Raw genomic sequence first — 19,072 nt, 5'->3', positions numbered from 1 at the left:
ACAAAGTAAATAAATAGATAATTTAGTCCTTCCTTTGCTGTATTTACAAACCCCGTATCAAGTTTAGTCAAATTTCTCACCTTGAGATTTGCTTCTGTCAGAAATTAGGTCACGTACTTCAATATCCTCAACAATATCCTTCCAAAACTGAAGAAAAAATTAGAAATACACTTAATTTCTAGGGGATTATATTTCTTGAATTATTTTTATTACTTTAAAATACTTTTCAATAGGAAAAGATTATGGTTTTAAAATTTCCTAGTGCCCTGAGTCTTGACTTATCTAATAGTATCAAACTTTTCACTCACAGAACGATACGCAAGATGTTCAGTACTTCTCATGAGGAAGCTCTTCCTTTCACAAGTACCAGAAGTACGCTTTCGTGATGAACCAACAGTACCCTCAACCTATGCTACTGAAACTACATGGGTGTTCTTCCACAAACCATTACAAATCCAGCAGTAAGTGGGAAAAAGTAGAGCTCATTCTCTTTCACTTCCTACAAGCAGTGAACTCATAAGGCAGATGATTCCTCTCAGTTTCAGTAAACCTTAGCTCCTGCCCAAAGTCCAACAGCTAAAATTTCTATTTGGAGAGACTTTCTAAAGTTTCTAAAATGTTCTCCACATCACCTTAAATCAATGAACAGAGAGAAGCAAAACCACCGCCACCAAAAACCTTTATAAATAAACGCAAGCCAGAAAGCTTCAGCAGACTAGAATTCAAATTACTTTACAAATATGGCCTGATCTGTAAACGGTTACATTGCTTGGCCTGGTGAAATTAACTATCAATCAAGGAATCAAAGGTTTGCAAGCTAATAAAAATATACACTGTAATGTATACTAAAGATTAAAAATATATAATATATTCAAATGTATACATCAGATAAAAATGTAAACTTTCATTTGAGTAATGTATACATTTCTTTGACTCACTAAAGAAACAGAGCTACTCTTCTGGTTATGAACACTGAATAAAAGCACAAATAAATCTTGATAAAAAGGGAAGGATGGTACAACCAGCTGAACAGCAGGAGAAATTTTGCTATGCAAATGTAATTACTAAATTACAGCATTCATACCAAGCTTGACACTATTATTTTCTTGAAAAATACAATACTACAGATTTTCTAAATTGGAAGGAAAAGAATTTTATTTTTCACTGCAATGCTGCTAAATGACATCCAAGTGCTGTTTAGTAAAGAGGCTGACTTGCACAGAAAGGATTATTACCTCATTTTAGCCAAGACAAGAACAGCTAGATAAAAATCTAGCCTCCTACTGTTTGTGATAAACAGATTTTTCTAGTTAATACTGAGGCTACCATCAAGACCCCACAGAAGACCAAGGCACGGAGATAAAGTTTGCAGAATGTACTTCATTTTGAGCTGCTTTTCCTTTTAAAGAAGGAGACTATAGCATTTAGGGAAGAGGTTTCAGTCATGATTTTAAAGGGCATATAAAATATATTATCTGGAAACATACACGTTCCTTTAGGATGTTTCCTTCTGGGAAAAGGAATGAAGACAATAATCCTTCAAATTTCACTGCTACTTAAAAGAAAAACCTTACAAGCCTCAAGGATTAGCTGTTTAATCAGTTAAGGATTTATTATTATTATTATTATTATTATTATTATTATGTGAATATTGAGCAGAGATACTTAAAGTCTTCGTCTTTAACCTGAACCTCTTTGGAAGAGGACAAAGTCAATTACAGTGCAATGTTAAAAATGCTGTCCCATGTTAAATGGTTTAAAACAGCACGATCACATTTTGCTAGCTGAATCCTCCAATAACCCACTTTTTGCCTCTTAGTATTTCAGCTTACAGTCCAAAGTGAAACATTTAAAACCTCTGGCAATAAAAGTCTCAAAGGAGCTAATTTTTTCCATCTAGAAGGCATGTTCTCAAAAGAGCGGGAAAATGACGATTTTGATTTTTTGCAGACGAAGACACAGCAGATACTGCTGAAGATAAAGCCTCGAAGTCCTATGGCTAAAGATGAGGACAGAAATACACTGCTGGAAGAGCACACATCTCGCCTCACACAAAATAAAACAGACCCACTCTAGTTGCTAGACCAACTGAGAAATAGGTGTCAGGTAGGATAGGATCATCTTTTTCAGAAAAGAAGAGAACACAGCTTCTTTCTGCAAGTTAAAATGAGAGATTCCACAGGACCGAAGAAAATCTCTTTATGCAACTGTTACTCTTCAAATTGTTTCATTATGTAGTCTTGCTGTGAACATAAGATACTATCTGCTAAAAACTAGAGAGTTTTTTTGCCTCAGGATTACCCATACACAAGTGCTATTACGTAGGCGAAAAGCACACCAGGATAGCACGTGTGCCCCCACAGCCTCAGTTACTCCAAATCCGAGAGATCTGGAAGGTCTCTTAAAGCCCTAAGGAAGAGAATCTGGAGGATCTGGGCATGAACATACAGACAACACAACTTCAGAATGAATTAAGTTGTATTATATATTTCTCCTTTGTGTTTATTCCTACATATGCTATCACTGTAGATGATCACGCTCACTGAGAACACTGCTTTTTTTTTTTTTTTTTTTTACCTGCAGAAGTGTCCCAGGGCCTTTTGCTCACTAAAACCTGTAGGCTTACATTCCCAAAGCCAGCATTTATCAGGGGTGTTTCAGCAACTGAGAGATGTCTTCCGCAGCAGTAAGTCAAACTTCCTGTGATCACTTTGCAGATTTTAAGATTTCAAGCATTCTGCAAAAGTTCCAGTGGTATCACTTCAGTCCTAGTGGAAGTAGCTGTGACGTTCAGAGGGAGCTGTATTTTCGTACTTGCTTAGTACATTATCAGCTAACTCAGGAGAAAGACAGAGCAGAAGAGCACGGCGCCTCACAGAACAAAAATCTGTTAGGAAATCCTTCCAGACTCTTGATACACCAGAACAAGGAAGGGAGCTGAAAACATACAGATTCAAACCAGATGTCCAAGCAGGTAACCTGTGACAGACCATACTCTCTTCAGCCTACTCACTCATCCAAAAAACTGTAGAAAAGCATGTTTCTACAGAGGATATGGAAAAGAATTAAACTGATTCAGCCACTCTAGCACAACCTCAACAGCCTTGTGGATGACTTGGAGTGTTTAGAGAAATGCTTTCACAATCAGAAGGTCAGCAGTAAGTTCATCTGTGCTTCTAGAACCAGTCTGGCTCTGGACCAGAATACTCACTTCTTGTACTGTTTAATACAAAGACACAAATATTGGTCTATATTCAGATAGACGCACAGCCCTAGTTCTTAGGGGAGGTCAAAAACAAACCACCAACCTCAGGAAACATTAGCTACATCTTCCATTCAACAAGCCAGTAACTTAAATAACTTATCAGTAATGTTCAAAAATCTGAGCAGGTAAGCCAAAACCTACTACATCTGGTATTTAAAGCAATAATTTTGGAAATGGACTGTTAACTATAGAGAAGACAGAATTCCCTAAGACTCTAGCTGTTGACAAGCATTTTGTAACAAATGCTGAATGTACAGATGGAAGCCTGGTATGTTTTTATCAGTATTTTGAACTCCAGAACACCTTAAAGCTTTACCATAGACAGCTGATGTGGATTTTTCATTAATTACAAAAATATTTTAAAAACATAGTAGAGAAAACCACAAATTAACAAAGAATAGCACCTTGTTCTGAAACTTATCCACTGGGATTCTGGTGAAGTATAGATGTTTCCATATCTCAGACAGATCTTCACATTGGAAATCAAGCGTCTTGACAGTAAATGATCAAAAAAAAAAAAAAGCAACCAACCAAACAACAGTTCTTCCTCTACAGCACTAGGATTACCTACATCTTGTACTCCTGAGTAAAGACGTTGAGACATCTTAAGTTCAGAATGATCTTGCATCTATTCCTTTTCTTTACAAGGGAAGAGGATTTTTGGACTTAAGTAGACTGACTTGATTGCTCTCAGCCTATTCAACATTCATTTCCTGCCTATGGAAAAAAGATCCCTGAAAAGTATGGGGGGGGGGGGGGGGGGGGGACACGACGACCAGAGAATGACAAGGTGGAAAACAAAATTAAATAACCTACATATGTTTGAGATCCATCTGTGAGAAAAGAACAAGGCAAACATGCCAGCATTTTTATTTTCCCAAAGAAAAGTCAAGAGTGCAATAAAATGGATTAGATCAACCTGAGCATTCTTTTGAAAAACGACAGGGAAGCAAGAAAACAAGCAACACATGCAGTTATTACTTCCCTAAGAAGAGGTGTGGACAGCTGCACTTTGATACTACGTATCAACAGAAACAAACAGGAAGGAAGAGAAATTGAATCTCTTTATCAACATTTATCCCTATATAAATATTTTAGGTCATTATATAATACTGATAATTGGAACATAAAGCTAAAACTTGGACTCAAGTAACACTTGACTATGTGACATCTAGATGATAAGAGATAACGGACGAGGGTTAAAGAACTTGATTCACATGCACAATCTGATTACTGTCAATAGACAAATTCCTCTGGAAAAAGATACACAGGATTACACATAATTCACCGAAAATCAGATTGACAAAATTACTGTCTGTAAAAAACAATGGATGTCTGAGTTCACAAATCATGTACTGCAGCAATGATCATGACTACTTATTGTCCAAGAAAAATATGAGTGCAAGTGGAGCCAAGTCTGAGCTTGACAGCTTGATGGATCACTAAGAGACAAGAAAGTGACATTTGAAAAGTATTTTAGGCATGTAAATTTGTAAGGATCTCTCCCTACACATTATGTGAGACAGACTCAAAGAATAAATGCATAGTAAATGAATATTAAACGTACACAAAGGAAGGAGTTGGACAACAAACTGATTTCACACACAAGAAAGAAAGAAAGAAAGAAAGAAAGAAACAAAGAAAGAAAGAAAGAAAGAAAAAGAAAGAAGAAAAGCGTTATGTAAAGCAATAAAGGAAGCACGGAAATTGCATAAGCATAGACTTTGGAACTCCACAGCCAGAAGAGGCACCAGAAGTCAAAGAACTTAAGGAAGGACATCCTGTTGTTCTGAGTAAATACAGATTTAAGCCTATTTTCAGGACCAGGAAAACTCAGAAAGGGAGAAAGAAAGAAATTAACATAGCTATAAGGGAAAACAGCAGGCACAATTAAAATGATACTCAGATTTTGACAGCTAATGGAACAGAGATTAAGTATGCATGCATTCATGTTCACTGATTAGTAAAGATATTTGATTCAGTTTTAAGGGAAGCACTGTACAAAGCAAGAACGTATCCAGCACTATATATAATGGTAAGTGCAAAAGAAGATTGGGAAACTTGTAATGTGGTGAGGATTGGCAAAACAAACAAGCAAACAGTGAAACAAAACCTGATTCTCTCAAAGTTTAGTATAAAATAAAGAAATACACTGCTATTCATCTTCACCTTCAACTGGAATATTAGTGGTGCTAAAGGACAAACCCAAAGATTTAAGCCCTTTTGTTTGTGGATATGACATTACCAAACCAGAAGACTGTTTTGAAAAAATCATGATACTGTTAACCATTTATGAAGCTTTACGAAAAATGATAGTGGCTTACAATGAATTCTGGAAAGCGAAGTAGGTACGTTTAGAAAAGAGAAAACAGCAGCAGTAATAAAACTGTTTAACACACAGAGCTTTCTACTTGCTCCTAAAATGCTTGATCAATGCTGACTAAGGAACGAAGATGGATAAAATCTAAAGGAAATTTACTGTAGTTAACCATTGCACAAAATATGCAGAAGACAGACTAAAAACCATCACATTTTGGATCAAAGTGAAAATATACTAGTAATATATATAGTTAGATGACAATGGAAAGGTAATTCAGCTAAACGAAGGCAATATCAGAAATAAGTAGTACCAGAGTTCTTCAGAAAGAGAGGATATGTAAAGTAAAATGGTTTTAAGTCAAAGCTGGAGGAGAGCAGAATACAAAAATCAAACTATGGGTGCTGAAACACTTGAAAAATTCTTTATGATACATGAATAGAGAACTAAAAGAGTTGCCTGAATACCAAATAGCCAACAGTAATGACTTAGATAGCTAAAGGTGGGAGAAATGGTAATGATGCTGTACTACTCAGAGTGAGCTAAAATGTAGTAAAAGAATGAGAAAAAATAATGAAAAAAACACATGGCTATATTTTTTTTTGGATCTGTAATTTAAAAATTCTAATATGATTAAGAGACCAAAAATTAAATCAAGTTAATTTTAAGCAAATGTTAAATAAAAACTTAGACAATTTTTAGTATAAATACAGAATTCTGAAATGGCCCCAATTATATTTATAAAGATACTGAAATATAGAAATTAAATGCCTCTATAAAGTCCAAAAGTTCCAAGTTTATGTTCATGTATTTTAGTAAGCAGAAGAAGAAGCTTGGAAAAAAAGTTGCTTCAGTAAGTGTAGGTATATAGATGAAACATCAAGTGTTCTGAACATCCCTCATTGATCATTTATATTTTGTCTATTGCATTTGAAAAGCTATTTTCAGCTAACGAAGATTGGGAAGAGTTCAGTATTTTTTGCATAAAACTGACATACCAACACTTAAATCACCATTTAATTACCAAGAACCCAAATTTATTTTTCTTCTATGAATCCTAAATTTAACTCTGAGAATCATTTTCAAAACAGCTTCAAGATTTCTAATACTTCTCTGCCAAAAACAAACCAACCAACCAAAACTCCAACAAATTAAAAAAAAATCAACTAGTGTATAAAGATAATGGTTATAAACTCAAGAATTTCTACCAACTCAATTCCTACTAGCTTAGAATTTGTAAATTTAAGAAATTGCTCTTTCCCAGTACTTGTTATTAATCTCTACCATTTCTATGTTCATGCCATCACTATACTATCCCCTACTATCTCTTGCGATACATAATTCTGCACTTTTTTCCTTCTGTTTAAAAACTCTTTTCTGTTCTTTTCTGTTTTCATCTTTACAGCAATGTCTAATCTGCTGCCACTATAGCAGAGGAACAGACTGGATTGATAACCTTAGGAAACTGAACAAACAACTGGCAGTAAAATAAAAACAAACCAAGAAGAATTTTTAAAAAGATAATGTGAACTGTGAAGAGAGGGAGCACAACACACTGAATAGCCATTCTATTAACGTTAAAGCTGTAAAACCCGATTTAAAAGACAGATATAACCATATCTACCCTGCCAGCCAAGTATCTCCATTCTATGTCAGGAAGCTCCCATAATGCTTCCTCTGTTTTGATACAGTCACAGCTGCAATACAAAATAAATGACTTCCAGTAGTGGGGTCAAACAAATGCTTTAAGTAAGATGTTCTGAAAAATCTGGATTCTTGGCATTAAGAGTTATTTTTAGTTGTGGTGTTAAGTTTCTGACATGCTTTAGGCGGTATTTCACTACAGAGTGGTACTATATGTGGTGTAGGGCTCAAAAATAGAGCTTGGCGAGTATCCAAGTCTCTTATTAGTAAACCTTACTGCAGCTACAGCGGTTCTACTTCACGCTTGCTTAAAAACATTTATCAGAACCATCTGTCCTTATCTATCACAATTACTTACGTTTATATAATTAATGAACATATAATGAATTAGAATCCTGTGCAATTTTAAATGTTTATAGATCTAAACATGGTACTTGTTGCTGCTCTAGATCAGCAACAGTCTGTGACAGTTTAGGGTGAAGATAAAACAGAAGTGTTAAGTCCTTAAAAAAAAAAACACACACAACCTATAGTACTCTGGACATACTCCCCACTGGAAAAGGTAACATATTATCAAGAATTATTTTTTATGCTTACCTTCAGTACACTTGAACCATGTTTACAAGTTCATATACTAGCAAAAATGAGAGCTTACCTTTTTTTGTTGTTAACTTTATTTAGGAAATTATGGTTAGGGAATCTATTCATTGACATTTCAACAATATTTATCATTTATCACTAACACTTGCAATTGCCCAACTTGTCCCAAAATCAAGTTACATAAAAAAGAAAACAAAAGACAAATGGAAAGAGCTCCTAAAAAATCCCATCTCTATAATAACAATCTTATTAATAATATATAACTAATATATCTTTATACACTGGGAAGACATTTCAGTGCGTGAGAAGATTAAGAAACTGAGCAGAAAACTGGCTATCAGTTTTTAAGAAACTCATCAGGTCACCTTTTCACATTTTCACTTAATAAAAAACATAAATTAGCAACATATATTCTAATCTAGCTTTCCTCTATTTTAGCCTCATAAATTTTCACCTGAAATTCTATTTATGGAAGTTGCTGTATGTTACAGCAAATATGCTGAAATGTGAAACCTCCTTCAGATAACAGTACATTTAGACTCTCATTCACTTCAAAATGCTCGTCCAGAGTAAGGAGGAAGCATTTACACAAAGGAACTTCTCTTACATTTTTAACCTCATCTCACTACTAATAGAGTACATCATGCCCTCTAGTGGAAAGATAAAAAAGCCTTGTGAATAAAAAAAACTAACTGAAACAAACTGACAACATTTCTAACTTAATGAAATTTGCCCTATGCTTCTTTTGGCATGGTCCCGATTTTCATAATCCAGCATGTTGGTGGTTGTTTTCTGTTTGTTTGTTTGCTTTTTAATTGAAAGATCACCATTCTTTTCTCTTGCTAAGGTTTTCCTTTCCATTTCACATATTAGTTTTCTTTATAAAAAGAAACATGGAATCTCTTTATCCATTTGCCTACACCTATCTTTTCTAAATACTTATCTTCCTGCTTATCCAAGCATTTTATGATAGCTGTGATTTAGTGTCCTACTATATTTAAACAAAAGGAAAAAGATTGAGTAATTCAAGACACCCATGCTAGTATATCTTTATTTTTCTTCCTTTTAAAGGATTTGATACCCGCCATATCCAGTTCAAAATAATTTAATATTTTTAAAATTACCTTAACAAAATCTCTATCAGTTTTCTCCTTCCATTCTTCTCCAAATACAGCAGAAAATGATCCTAAAGCTTTAAGCATAAAAAGCAGAATTCAGTAAAAAAAAAATTGAACATTAAGACTTTTTACTAATCCACAAACTAAATAAAGATTCAACAACACTATAGACTATTCCAGTGTCTCCTTCTCCTTAAAAGAATCCTGCATTAAATTGTATAATATTGCTGAAATTTCTATAGTAATTAACTACTACTGGAATTTTACAGTTTAAATACAGAACAACTAGAACTAAAGAATGTACTACTTTGGGAACCCTATAAATAAATAAATGAAATGAAATGAAATGAAAAACTATGGGAAACTTTTCCAGAGCTCTTTTCAAGGAGACACGTCAACAACTAGTTTCCATGTGCAAACACTGCCTTAATAGTTAAGCGAAGTCCCATTAATGTTTTCCAAAAAACAGAAGAGTAGCAGTGATAGTTTGACAGCACTCAACTGAAAGTCAATATTTAAACAGGAAGCGTAATGAGTGTTCTTGGATTTTTGATGGAGCCACCAACACAGCTTTTCTAATCATTACTGCTTGAAAGCAGCAAGGATAAGATTCAGTCTATCTAAAACCAAGCTTTGTCTTGCAGTAGTTCTGTAATGAACTAATGACAGGTAAAGTTATACTTAAATATTTTGGTTCCCAATGTTTTATTGTTTTGAGCAAAATGCAAAAAATCTAATTTCCAAGACTACATCAGCTTTCAGCTCTTACAGAAACCAAACCAAGACTTAAGCAGCATTTCAAATTGTAGGTACTAGACACTCCTCAAACCCCTGGCACTGTCCTACTGCATACAATGTAATTGCCATCTCAAACTATTTGGGGCAGGCGGGGAGGGGAGGAGCTGAAAACATTTTTCTTGTTACCTAGAAACACTTCATTATAAATATTGTTACTAACAATGGTAACACCTTAATTATAGACAAGCCAAATCTAAAACACACATTAAAATTTAAATAAAATTAATCAGCTATCATTTATTTACACCTGAAATTATCATGACAGTATTTTCATACTTAGTTTGCTAATTACAAATTTCATTTAATCACCAAACTTGACAATTTACCTTTTATAGCACAAAAGCACATAAGTATTTCAAACTGAAAAATTAAAATCCATGCTGCAAAAACACGTAAGCATCCCCCTTTTCTTCTCCCAGTTTGTCTTAATTAGTCTTCCTAATGCTGCTAGAACACACTCTGGATTTATCCAGAAGACAATCTCTAGAGGTATCGAGTAAGACAAAAATGAAGGTTTCCCCAGAGAAAGAAAAGAGCAAGCCCATTACATGCTTGTCACTCCTTTTGTCACTATTGTCACTCAAATATTTTTCAATGTAAGAAATACAAGTAGGGGCCAGCTATGAACAAGCCTGTGCTCTGAGTCCAATTTAAGAATTTGAAAAAATGCCATCCACCTTTGCAATGTCCAAAAGATCATGAAATAACAACACAAATTTAATTATTTACAAATTTCTAAATCCATAAAAGGATTCCATCAAAGGAATGGTGAGTGATGGCAAACAAAAAATCTAGAGAGCAAGCATCCTTGGAATTACTAACGTGGTGGGCTATGTTTCACTTTAGCTTCCCTTCAAATATTTTTCTTTGCAAGTTCCTGTGACTGGGGTAGATGCAGATCCTAAATGATCAATATCTAATCGTAACTGAAGGGCATGGGCACAAGTCACAAACATAAGTGAGAAGTCAGAAGACACTAATGCAATATTGAGGGGGAGGGGAGCTACAAATCATTATGTAAAAAAGTTCATTTAAACAATATAAAAACAGTGTACAATGTCTAGCATAGATTCTTCCCCAGAATTTTAAAACAGAAACTCTGACATACCATACTATGTTTGTGCTTACACATGCAAAGCAGATTTACACTCAACAAATACATATGATCATCTGTAGTAGCAGACAAACATATTTAGCTAAAAATGTTCATTTCAGCTATTTCTTATTGTAAAACTCAAAAAAAAAATCAGTACATAAAACCAGTAAATAATTCCTCCTCCTCACCATGAGATAGGAGCTATGCTTTTATGAGTTTTAGGATGGTTTGGGGTTACCTTCTTTTTTTTTTTTCTTCCCCTCTCCTTGACAGAAAGACAGACAAGTAATTAACAAGGAACACCTTGGCATGGAGGCCACACTGAACAGCTCAAACAGAAGAATTTATTTCACATAGTAAAGTATTTTGATGGAATAGACTATCTTTAAAAAATGAAGTGCTAACAAATCAAGTATTTCTTATCCCTTGAGTTTTGTTTTCTGAATTTCACTGCAGTTAAATGCAAAGAGACAGGATAAGATCTTAATGGGTCAGTTTACAGACTGCCCTTTTCTAATTTTTAATTTGGGATTGCCACTAGAAAAGAAATATGAAAAATCAGTATGTTCCTACAAATTTAGAAGAAAGCAGTAGCACACTACAAGCAATGGAAATCCAATGCTGTAAATTTGAGCAACTTGAACAATTTAACTGTACCACTACAAAACTAATTCTTAATTTTCATTAAAATGTTAAATAACCCTGCTTTAAATTACCTAACTGAAAAGTTATTTGTAATGTTCCACGTCTGATATAAACAATACTTGTGGAAGAGGTAAAAATGAAAACTAGATACAGGCATGTTACAGTGCAATAAATTACAAATGTTTTGGTTATTAAGGATTGTGAACGATGCAACAAACAGGTATTGACTCTGTTGCAAAAATGTTGTCACATACTTACTGTCATCAAACACCCCAGCATTAGCAAGCAGTAATGTGATGATTTTAGGGTCCTTTTCAAGCTGCATGACATGCTTGCTTTCATTTGAAAGAAGAGTACATACATTAATTGCAAAATCCACTTCATTTGGGAGTCCAGATAACAGTGAAAGCACCAATTTATTATAGTCATTTGGTGAATTAAAGTCCATAGACAGCCCATAGCTTTGACGAAGGTAATCTAAATAAGAAAAAAATAATTAAAACAATGTTTTCACAGCTAAACTAATTAATATTCAAACTATATATTGTGCAATGTTATTATGAATGATTATTTTTAAATTAGTTTATTAATAAGGTATTGCTTTTACAGTATTCAATTTATTTTTCCATTTGTCTTTGGCCAAAATGTTGAACACATTCTACCTAGTTGTGTACCTTTCTAGTTAGATGTTAATTCCTTCAACATCTCCAGAATGCAAAACTGCAATATGTTCTTCCAACGAAAAGCTTTGAAAATGCAAACTTTAATTAAAGCAGGATATCATTTGGAGTCACTTTCTACACAACAAATTACACATCCCTTCCACAGAGTCCACGAGATTCCGATGTGTTTATTGGTTCTTTTCAAGATTGATACTTTGGTCTGTAAATTACAATGGGGTTGATTCTGGCTTCTTATGCATGAGCTTTGTTCCTCAGATTTTAAAGCATAATTAATCATATGCTCAACTCAGATATTTGGCTCTGCAGAGAGATGACTGATATGATGGAAACAAAATCTGTAAATTTTCAAGGTACCTTGTTTCAAGAACAGTAACTTTTGAGCCCTGCTAATTAGAAAGAGAAACATTTGGAAAGAAGTGCAATAGCTTATGCATACTCATTAATTTTATTTTGGCTCACAATGGAAAGGTTTTTGAAGTATTAAGTTAACAATTTGAGTGACCTATACATTTGATGGTTTTAATATTATTGTGAACTTATTAATACACTGTAGCTTGTTCCAATATATATATGGAAAAAAAATCAAAACTTTTTTCCTCAAAAATTTACCTGACACACTGTGTTGCTGGTAGTTATAAGAAGATGGAATTGCACCAATGGGAAGTTGTGGCTTTGGATTGCCTGGTTGTACCTCATCATCCTCCTCCCCAAAATGATGGACTTTTTCATACTTTTCTAGATAACTGGAATAAAAATAATAATAAATAAAAAATAGCATAGGTTTTAACATACATAGTATAACTAAATCCTTCATATCCCTCAAGAGATGAGCTGCCAAAAGAAACAAATCGTACAAACATGAAGATTTACTGGAAACAATAGTCAAAGTGGCATAAAACATAAAACGTGAGTCAGACTGACAATAGGTGATACAGAGGATGCAGATATGTGGAATTATGGATTTATATTTCCACTTTCTTCATATTTTTCAACAGCATTTCCTAGCTAAATCACAACCCATTGAGCTCTCTTGTGACTAGGTCCATTTTTTCCAAATCAGATTTTGCGTTAGCTTCCCCAGATAGGTCTGCAAGTCAAAGCATTGCAAAAGTTACTCTGTACAGTTTACCAATATACTTATTGAGGTCAAGTCCAGAAAAAACCTTCCTTCCTCCTGACCTAAAGAAAAACAGTATATCAAATCCTAGCTATTACACAAGAGTAAGAGAGTGTAGATATACTGAAGGCAGTAATTCAAGGTCAGAAATTCTGAGCCACAGCTGCAACTAATGACTATTGGAAATCCCTTTAAACCTTTTCAGAAAAAAAAAAAAGGTTGATATACTGTACACAGTGGCAGATTATCCCAGTGTTCTGCAAGCACAGAAGCTATATATACACACCAAAATCAAACAGTTAATCATGGTAAATTAAATCTTGGTAAATTAAATCTTGGTAAATTAATTATCTCAGTGTAGGTGTTTTTTTTCCATTACAAACTATGACTTTCAGAACTTGGTGCATGCCAACATATAAAGAAAGGCAACTTAAAAGGCCCAGGGTAGCCTTAACTCTACACAGATGTATTAGATGCAACACCCCTCCTGAAATTATTCCAAGATCACAAAGTAGCATACACTTACAGACTTTCTCCCTGTGGAAAAACTGACAACATCCAGTCAATTAAATCTTACTCAAAACACTATATAATCAGGAAATAATTCACGACATTTATCTTTCCATTTTTATATGCCAGAAATATTTAGTATCTTCGGAGAAAAAAAAAGCTTTTGATACAATTTTCATATCATGCATTGACCAGCATCTCTTCCCTTTTCTGATTGTTCTGAAACCAGAACGTATTTCAGTAACCATGAACTGAAAAAATGCCTATGACTTATGTATTCTGACAGTCTAAATCCCCACGTGTATGCATTAGTTGTTGGTATTTTAAGATAAACTTAGCAGTGGCTTCTAAAATCAGGAGAGAGAACACAGTTGCGCAGCATCCTGAACTACGTGCAAGTCTAAAACCTCTTAGGATCACAATATTTTAAATTTATTGTGGTCCAAAATGAAACTTGGGAACAATTAAAATACCTTCAGTTGAACATTGGTCACTGCAGAATTCTCGTGTTTGTTTGGTCTCCTACCAGCATTTGTGTGGAGGCTCTTCCAAACAGCCCAGTAAATCGCTGAGTGTCATCATCACTGACTGAAGGAGTTTGTATTGCAATTGAGGGACCAATATTGAAAGATGGTTTCATAAAACTAGCCTAACTTCTGATACCAAGTCAAAGGGAAACCTAAAAATCCAGATGTGATCTTTCTCACACATACACAAAAGCATGCTGTGCCTTGTTCTCCTCTGAGATCATCAAAAGCTGCTGAAATCACAGAAAAGACCCACCAAAGGAAAGACAGGAGCATCAAAAAGTCCTTGATCAGACTAATCAAATTCATGATAAGTCCCATCAATTTAAACTGAGCCTACATGCATGTGTTTCTATAACCAGGACCTAAAGGAGTAGCTCAGTGACTGCTTGACGTTCCCTCCTGACCATCCCATCTCTCACTCTTTAGTGAGCTCATTCAGCAAATGAAGAGGATTATAGGTTGGTTTTCCACTGATTTATCGAACTGATAGGGGTCAGCTAGAGCTGATGCAGGGACACTAGCAGGTATACATGGGTGGAGATGGCAAGAAGATGATGTGCATGTGCCGTTTCAATGACAACAGAAGCTAGAGTGCCTTAGCTTGCCTAATATGACTTCAGAAGTGCTGTGGCTGGATCTAATTTCCTCATACGTTGGCCTGAGTCAAAGCTTGAGCTTTACATAAAACACTTTCATTACTGAATGTCAGATTTCATAAGAATAAGTAAAAATCCCTACACAGGAACACACACAGTACTCCAAATAGAGAAAATCTACCAAATCTACCACCATCCTAAAATAAAAATACTGAACCTTATACTTTTTATTAAATCCATGTCCCAGCAGAGCTAACCACCATGAATATCCTAGATGTGCTCCTCTGCTAATACCTACTTTATTAAAATGTGTTGAAACAGTTCTGTCAAACATAGGCACTCTGAAATCTTAAGAATCAAGTCCCCTTCTTCCCTCTGAAAGCAAATGATTACATTGATTCCCACTCTATTTGACTAAGAAATTTGGGGGGGCTAGAAAAATCTTAGGGGTGAGTATAAATTAGAAGACCTTTGCAAACTAAACTGATTTTACTTTTTTTTTCTGGTGTTGACAACTCTTACAAAGTTATCACAAACGTCTTATTCGATAAATATTTCATAGGAAAACTGGATTGGAATCAACCTAAAGTGATGATCTACATTTTCCCTATGTCAAAGCATGTACCAGCTTCACCCCCTTAAATTCTCAGCTCCTCTAGATGTCATTTGATTTACTGAAGTTTCACCCCTTCAAAGAGCTCTCCCTCTTTCCTATCTCACCCCAAACTAATCTTCTAATCTGCTGAGAAAAATAAAGTCCCAAAGGCTAAAATGTTGTGGTTTTTGTCTTCCCTAGCACAAACAGAAAGTCTTTCCCTACACCTACCCCATACATTTATCCCTTTTAAAGCACTGCCAGTTTACCGGGGGGACATTTTGCTGTTTCTGAATCCATGGAGTTTAACAACCCTATTACTGAATTTCAGCTACAATAACCAGACCATAATAGACCGACTTAGAGTGATTCCTTAATGCTACATAAGTACTGACTGTTCACAGACAAGTGTACAGACCTCAATCCTCCAAACCCTCCGTTCGTTTACTGCAGAGAGAAAGAATGACCTGGAATTTTAGTGAAGAGAAGCAGCTTTGTAAATTAGCTTATAAATGAGCTTTACTAGTCTTAAATTCTAATCTTACCAGTCTGGCACACAGTGACTGTACAAGCAGCAGAACAGTTATCATAAAGACAGGTCTTGCTTTAAAGACATAAGAAATTTAAGTATAATAAATGGAGCTTTTTTATTACTGAAAAACGGATGTACAAAAGCTCATAAATTATAATCAAGTAGTTACAAAAAGCTAATCTCATGTTTCAAAACAACTTAGACCTGTACCTATAGACCTGACATGCATACTCTGAACTCAGAAAATGTTTTTTTTGTGTGTTTGTTCGTTAAGATATTTAGAATGCTTCCTTAATTTAGCAAAGTCACAGGCAGTTCATATCAACAGCACCAGTCTCAATCGTTCAATCTTCTCGTCTTTTAATTTCAACACCAACTGACTGACTGGGCCCTGAAAGAGAAAGATGCAGCCAATATGTGCAAAAAAGGACCAAAGCTGCTAACTAAATGAAGGACCAGAAGGAAACTACTAATAAAACAAGCAATGTATACAGGGTATAAAAGTTTCAGTGGCATCTGGGACAAAAACTAAGTAGCACATTGAAGCCTTGGTGATCATGGGACAATGACGGAAACCAGGTTCTGTACTCGCACCAAAAGGCGCTCCATACTGTCAGCGTGGCCATCTTAAATGGACATTAGCCCAGCACACACATGATCCAAAAGATTCAAGAAACTGAAACGCAACGGCCTTTTACAGCCCCTACCTCCTCCTTTCAGCTCGGACATGCCTGTGTTCTGAGAGGACTAACTTTTTTATTTAACGCCTGGTGAACAGCTAGAACTACTGGATATGCAAAGTACTTAAATACGTGAAAATACATGGGCAACCAAAGACATGTGAAGGCTGGCTATTTTTAAAGGACAAGTCATTTGAATGCTTTCTGAAAACTTGGTTCCTTTAAGGATCCTTTGAGTTGGAAATAAAGAGATACCACCTTTTGGAAAAAATCAGATTCACCTATTAGACATTCTGTTGCTGTGACAGAACTTCAATAAGTCATTTGGTTTCATTCAGATCCATGAGAAAATAAATTCTCTGAATATGGCCAATATTTTTATACATTAAAAATACTTCCTTAAATAACAACCATATATTTTCATTCACTGAAGTTAGCTTCAGGCTTGTTTTCAAATGTTTGGAAAAAATACTAATAAAAGGAAGTCACTACATGCATCTAGTGGCACGCAGAACTTACTATTGGCAGTGGTCATGAAGGGGCTTAGAGTATGCCACCATCTCTCAAGCTATCTGGTGCCTTTTGCTTCTTGAAAAATTGGAGAATATGAATAAAAAAGCATCTAGACTTTTTTCACTCGGAGACGACAGTAATCTAAATTCAGAGTCTGCCACATACTTCCTTAGTACTGGTCAACCTATTTTATGTATCATTACGAAGCATCTGACTTATTTGAGTATTTCAAGTCCCTATTATTACTCCCTCCCAGTAACTTTGCCAGATAATGTGTGGCAACACAGTGAAGATGGCATCAACCATTATAGACCAACAATGAATTTATTAGCTTTGCGTCCAGCTAAAGGAAAAGCAGGTACTATTCCCATCAGAGATCTCCTCCTGGCCTTTCCTCATTAACTTATGGTGCCAGTCGAAGGCTACAACCATTTTAAAAGATGACTTTTTCACCAGACAATCCATTCTTGTCCTCTACCATGGATCTTAGCCTCCTACTTGAAAATCTGATCCATTTATGAATCTTACTAGCAGGCAGTATTCTGATCACAGAGGAGGCTGCTTCTCAGCAGGGCCGGAGGGCTAACGCTCAGTTCTCCCCCCGCTAGTGCACACGGTGAAGACTGGTGCCACGCTCCGGATTGAAACTTCTGCTTAGGCCTTAACAAGTCTGCTGCTGCAGCTGCCTCAAGTAACGTCTAACTCGTTTACTCATCCCATGGAAGTTCCTTCACAGAGCCCCCGCCTCGAGAGTTAAGCAAACTACTTCCTGGAAATGCCTCAGCCAACTTCAAGGCTCCGCTCAACCTTTTAACAAACACCAAGCAGCTGCCTCACGCGGCTGTGCTCGATTCCGTCCCTATCTGTGTTTCGACAGTGCCATCAGCAATCTCTTCAGGGCTTTCTCCCCTGACTCCAAGGGTACCATGAATTCCAATTCAAGTTACATCCAATTATTGTCAGAACTGATGCTCGCAGCTGAATCCTTCAAAATAATGCTCGTGTTGTTTTCCATCTTCACGTTGTTGCCTCAGTAACACAGCCACCGAGCACCTCGTACACACAGTGGCACCCAGTGAAACATCCCACCTGTAGCACCACTCAGTGGCACTCTTTGATGTCTGGGCTATTATGACTACCTAATTAGACTGGCTGACAAATCAAGATGAATAGGATGCCAGATGAATAGGAAACTCCATCAGCTGTGTGTTTCTAACACCTGGCCTGCCAGCAGAGCGCTGCCCTCCGGCCTGGGCCGGCCCCTTGCCCGCTCTGTGCCCACGCAGCCCCAGACAAAACAGCCCGCCTCGCTCCAGGGACCCCACAGCTCCAGTCTCCACCTTGGCACCCCCTGTTCACACCTCAGCAAACTGCGAGCAAACTTGGAAGGCCCCGTTCAGATGAAACGGAGTCTCAGGCTTCCTAACAGATCCACGTGCAAACAAATTGCAGCGCATGCAATCTTTAAGTGTGTTAACGTTTTGTAACGCAGGTTATGCAAGATTACATGACAGATGGTCCACTTTGTGGTTTCCTTGAAATTTGGTTAAGAAATCCTATCAAGAATCCTTTGCAGAAAGAGAAAACTGTATACGTGCCTTCTTAATGAACTTCGGAATCTGCTACAGCAAGATCCTTTATCTATTGTTACAGAAAGAGGGGGAGAATTCGTGAGCAATTTTGAAAGTTTCACTTTATTAGACATTACAACAACAAGAAAAAGACAGTATGCAATGCTTTAAAGTTCAAAAAAAAATCACTCAAGTCACTGAAAATATGTTCTTAATAAACATGAGAACACCAAGCGGAAAGAAATTAAGATATTACGTTACG

General features: G+C 35.9%; 1 protein-coding gene across 1 annotated transcript in view; it reads right to left on the bottom strand.

Annotated features, from left to right (window-relative positions):
- The window catches only part of ARID2 (AT-rich interaction domain 2), a 104,942-nt gene that overhangs the window by 34,282 nt on the left and 51,588 nt on the right, over positions 1-19,072 (bottom strand). Inside the window, 4 exon segments of the mRNA XM_040551684.1 lie at positions 81-147; positions 8,951-9,018; positions 11,742-11,960; positions 12,776-12,909. Coding sequence (XP_040407618.1) covers positions 81-147; positions 8,951-9,018; positions 11,742-11,960; positions 12,776-12,909 — 488 coding nt within the window.

This window comes from Cygnus olor, chromosome 1 (genome assembly GCF_009769625.2).
Source record: "Cygnus olor isolate bCygOlo1 chromosome 1, bCygOlo1.pri.v2, whole genome shotgun sequence".
Taxonomy (NCBI): domain Eukaryota; kingdom Metazoa; phylum Chordata; class Aves; order Anseriformes; family Anatidae; genus Cygnus; species Cygnus olor.
The sequence above is the reverse complement of the archived record's forward strand: the minus strand, read 5'-3'. Positions and strand labels throughout refer to the sequence as shown.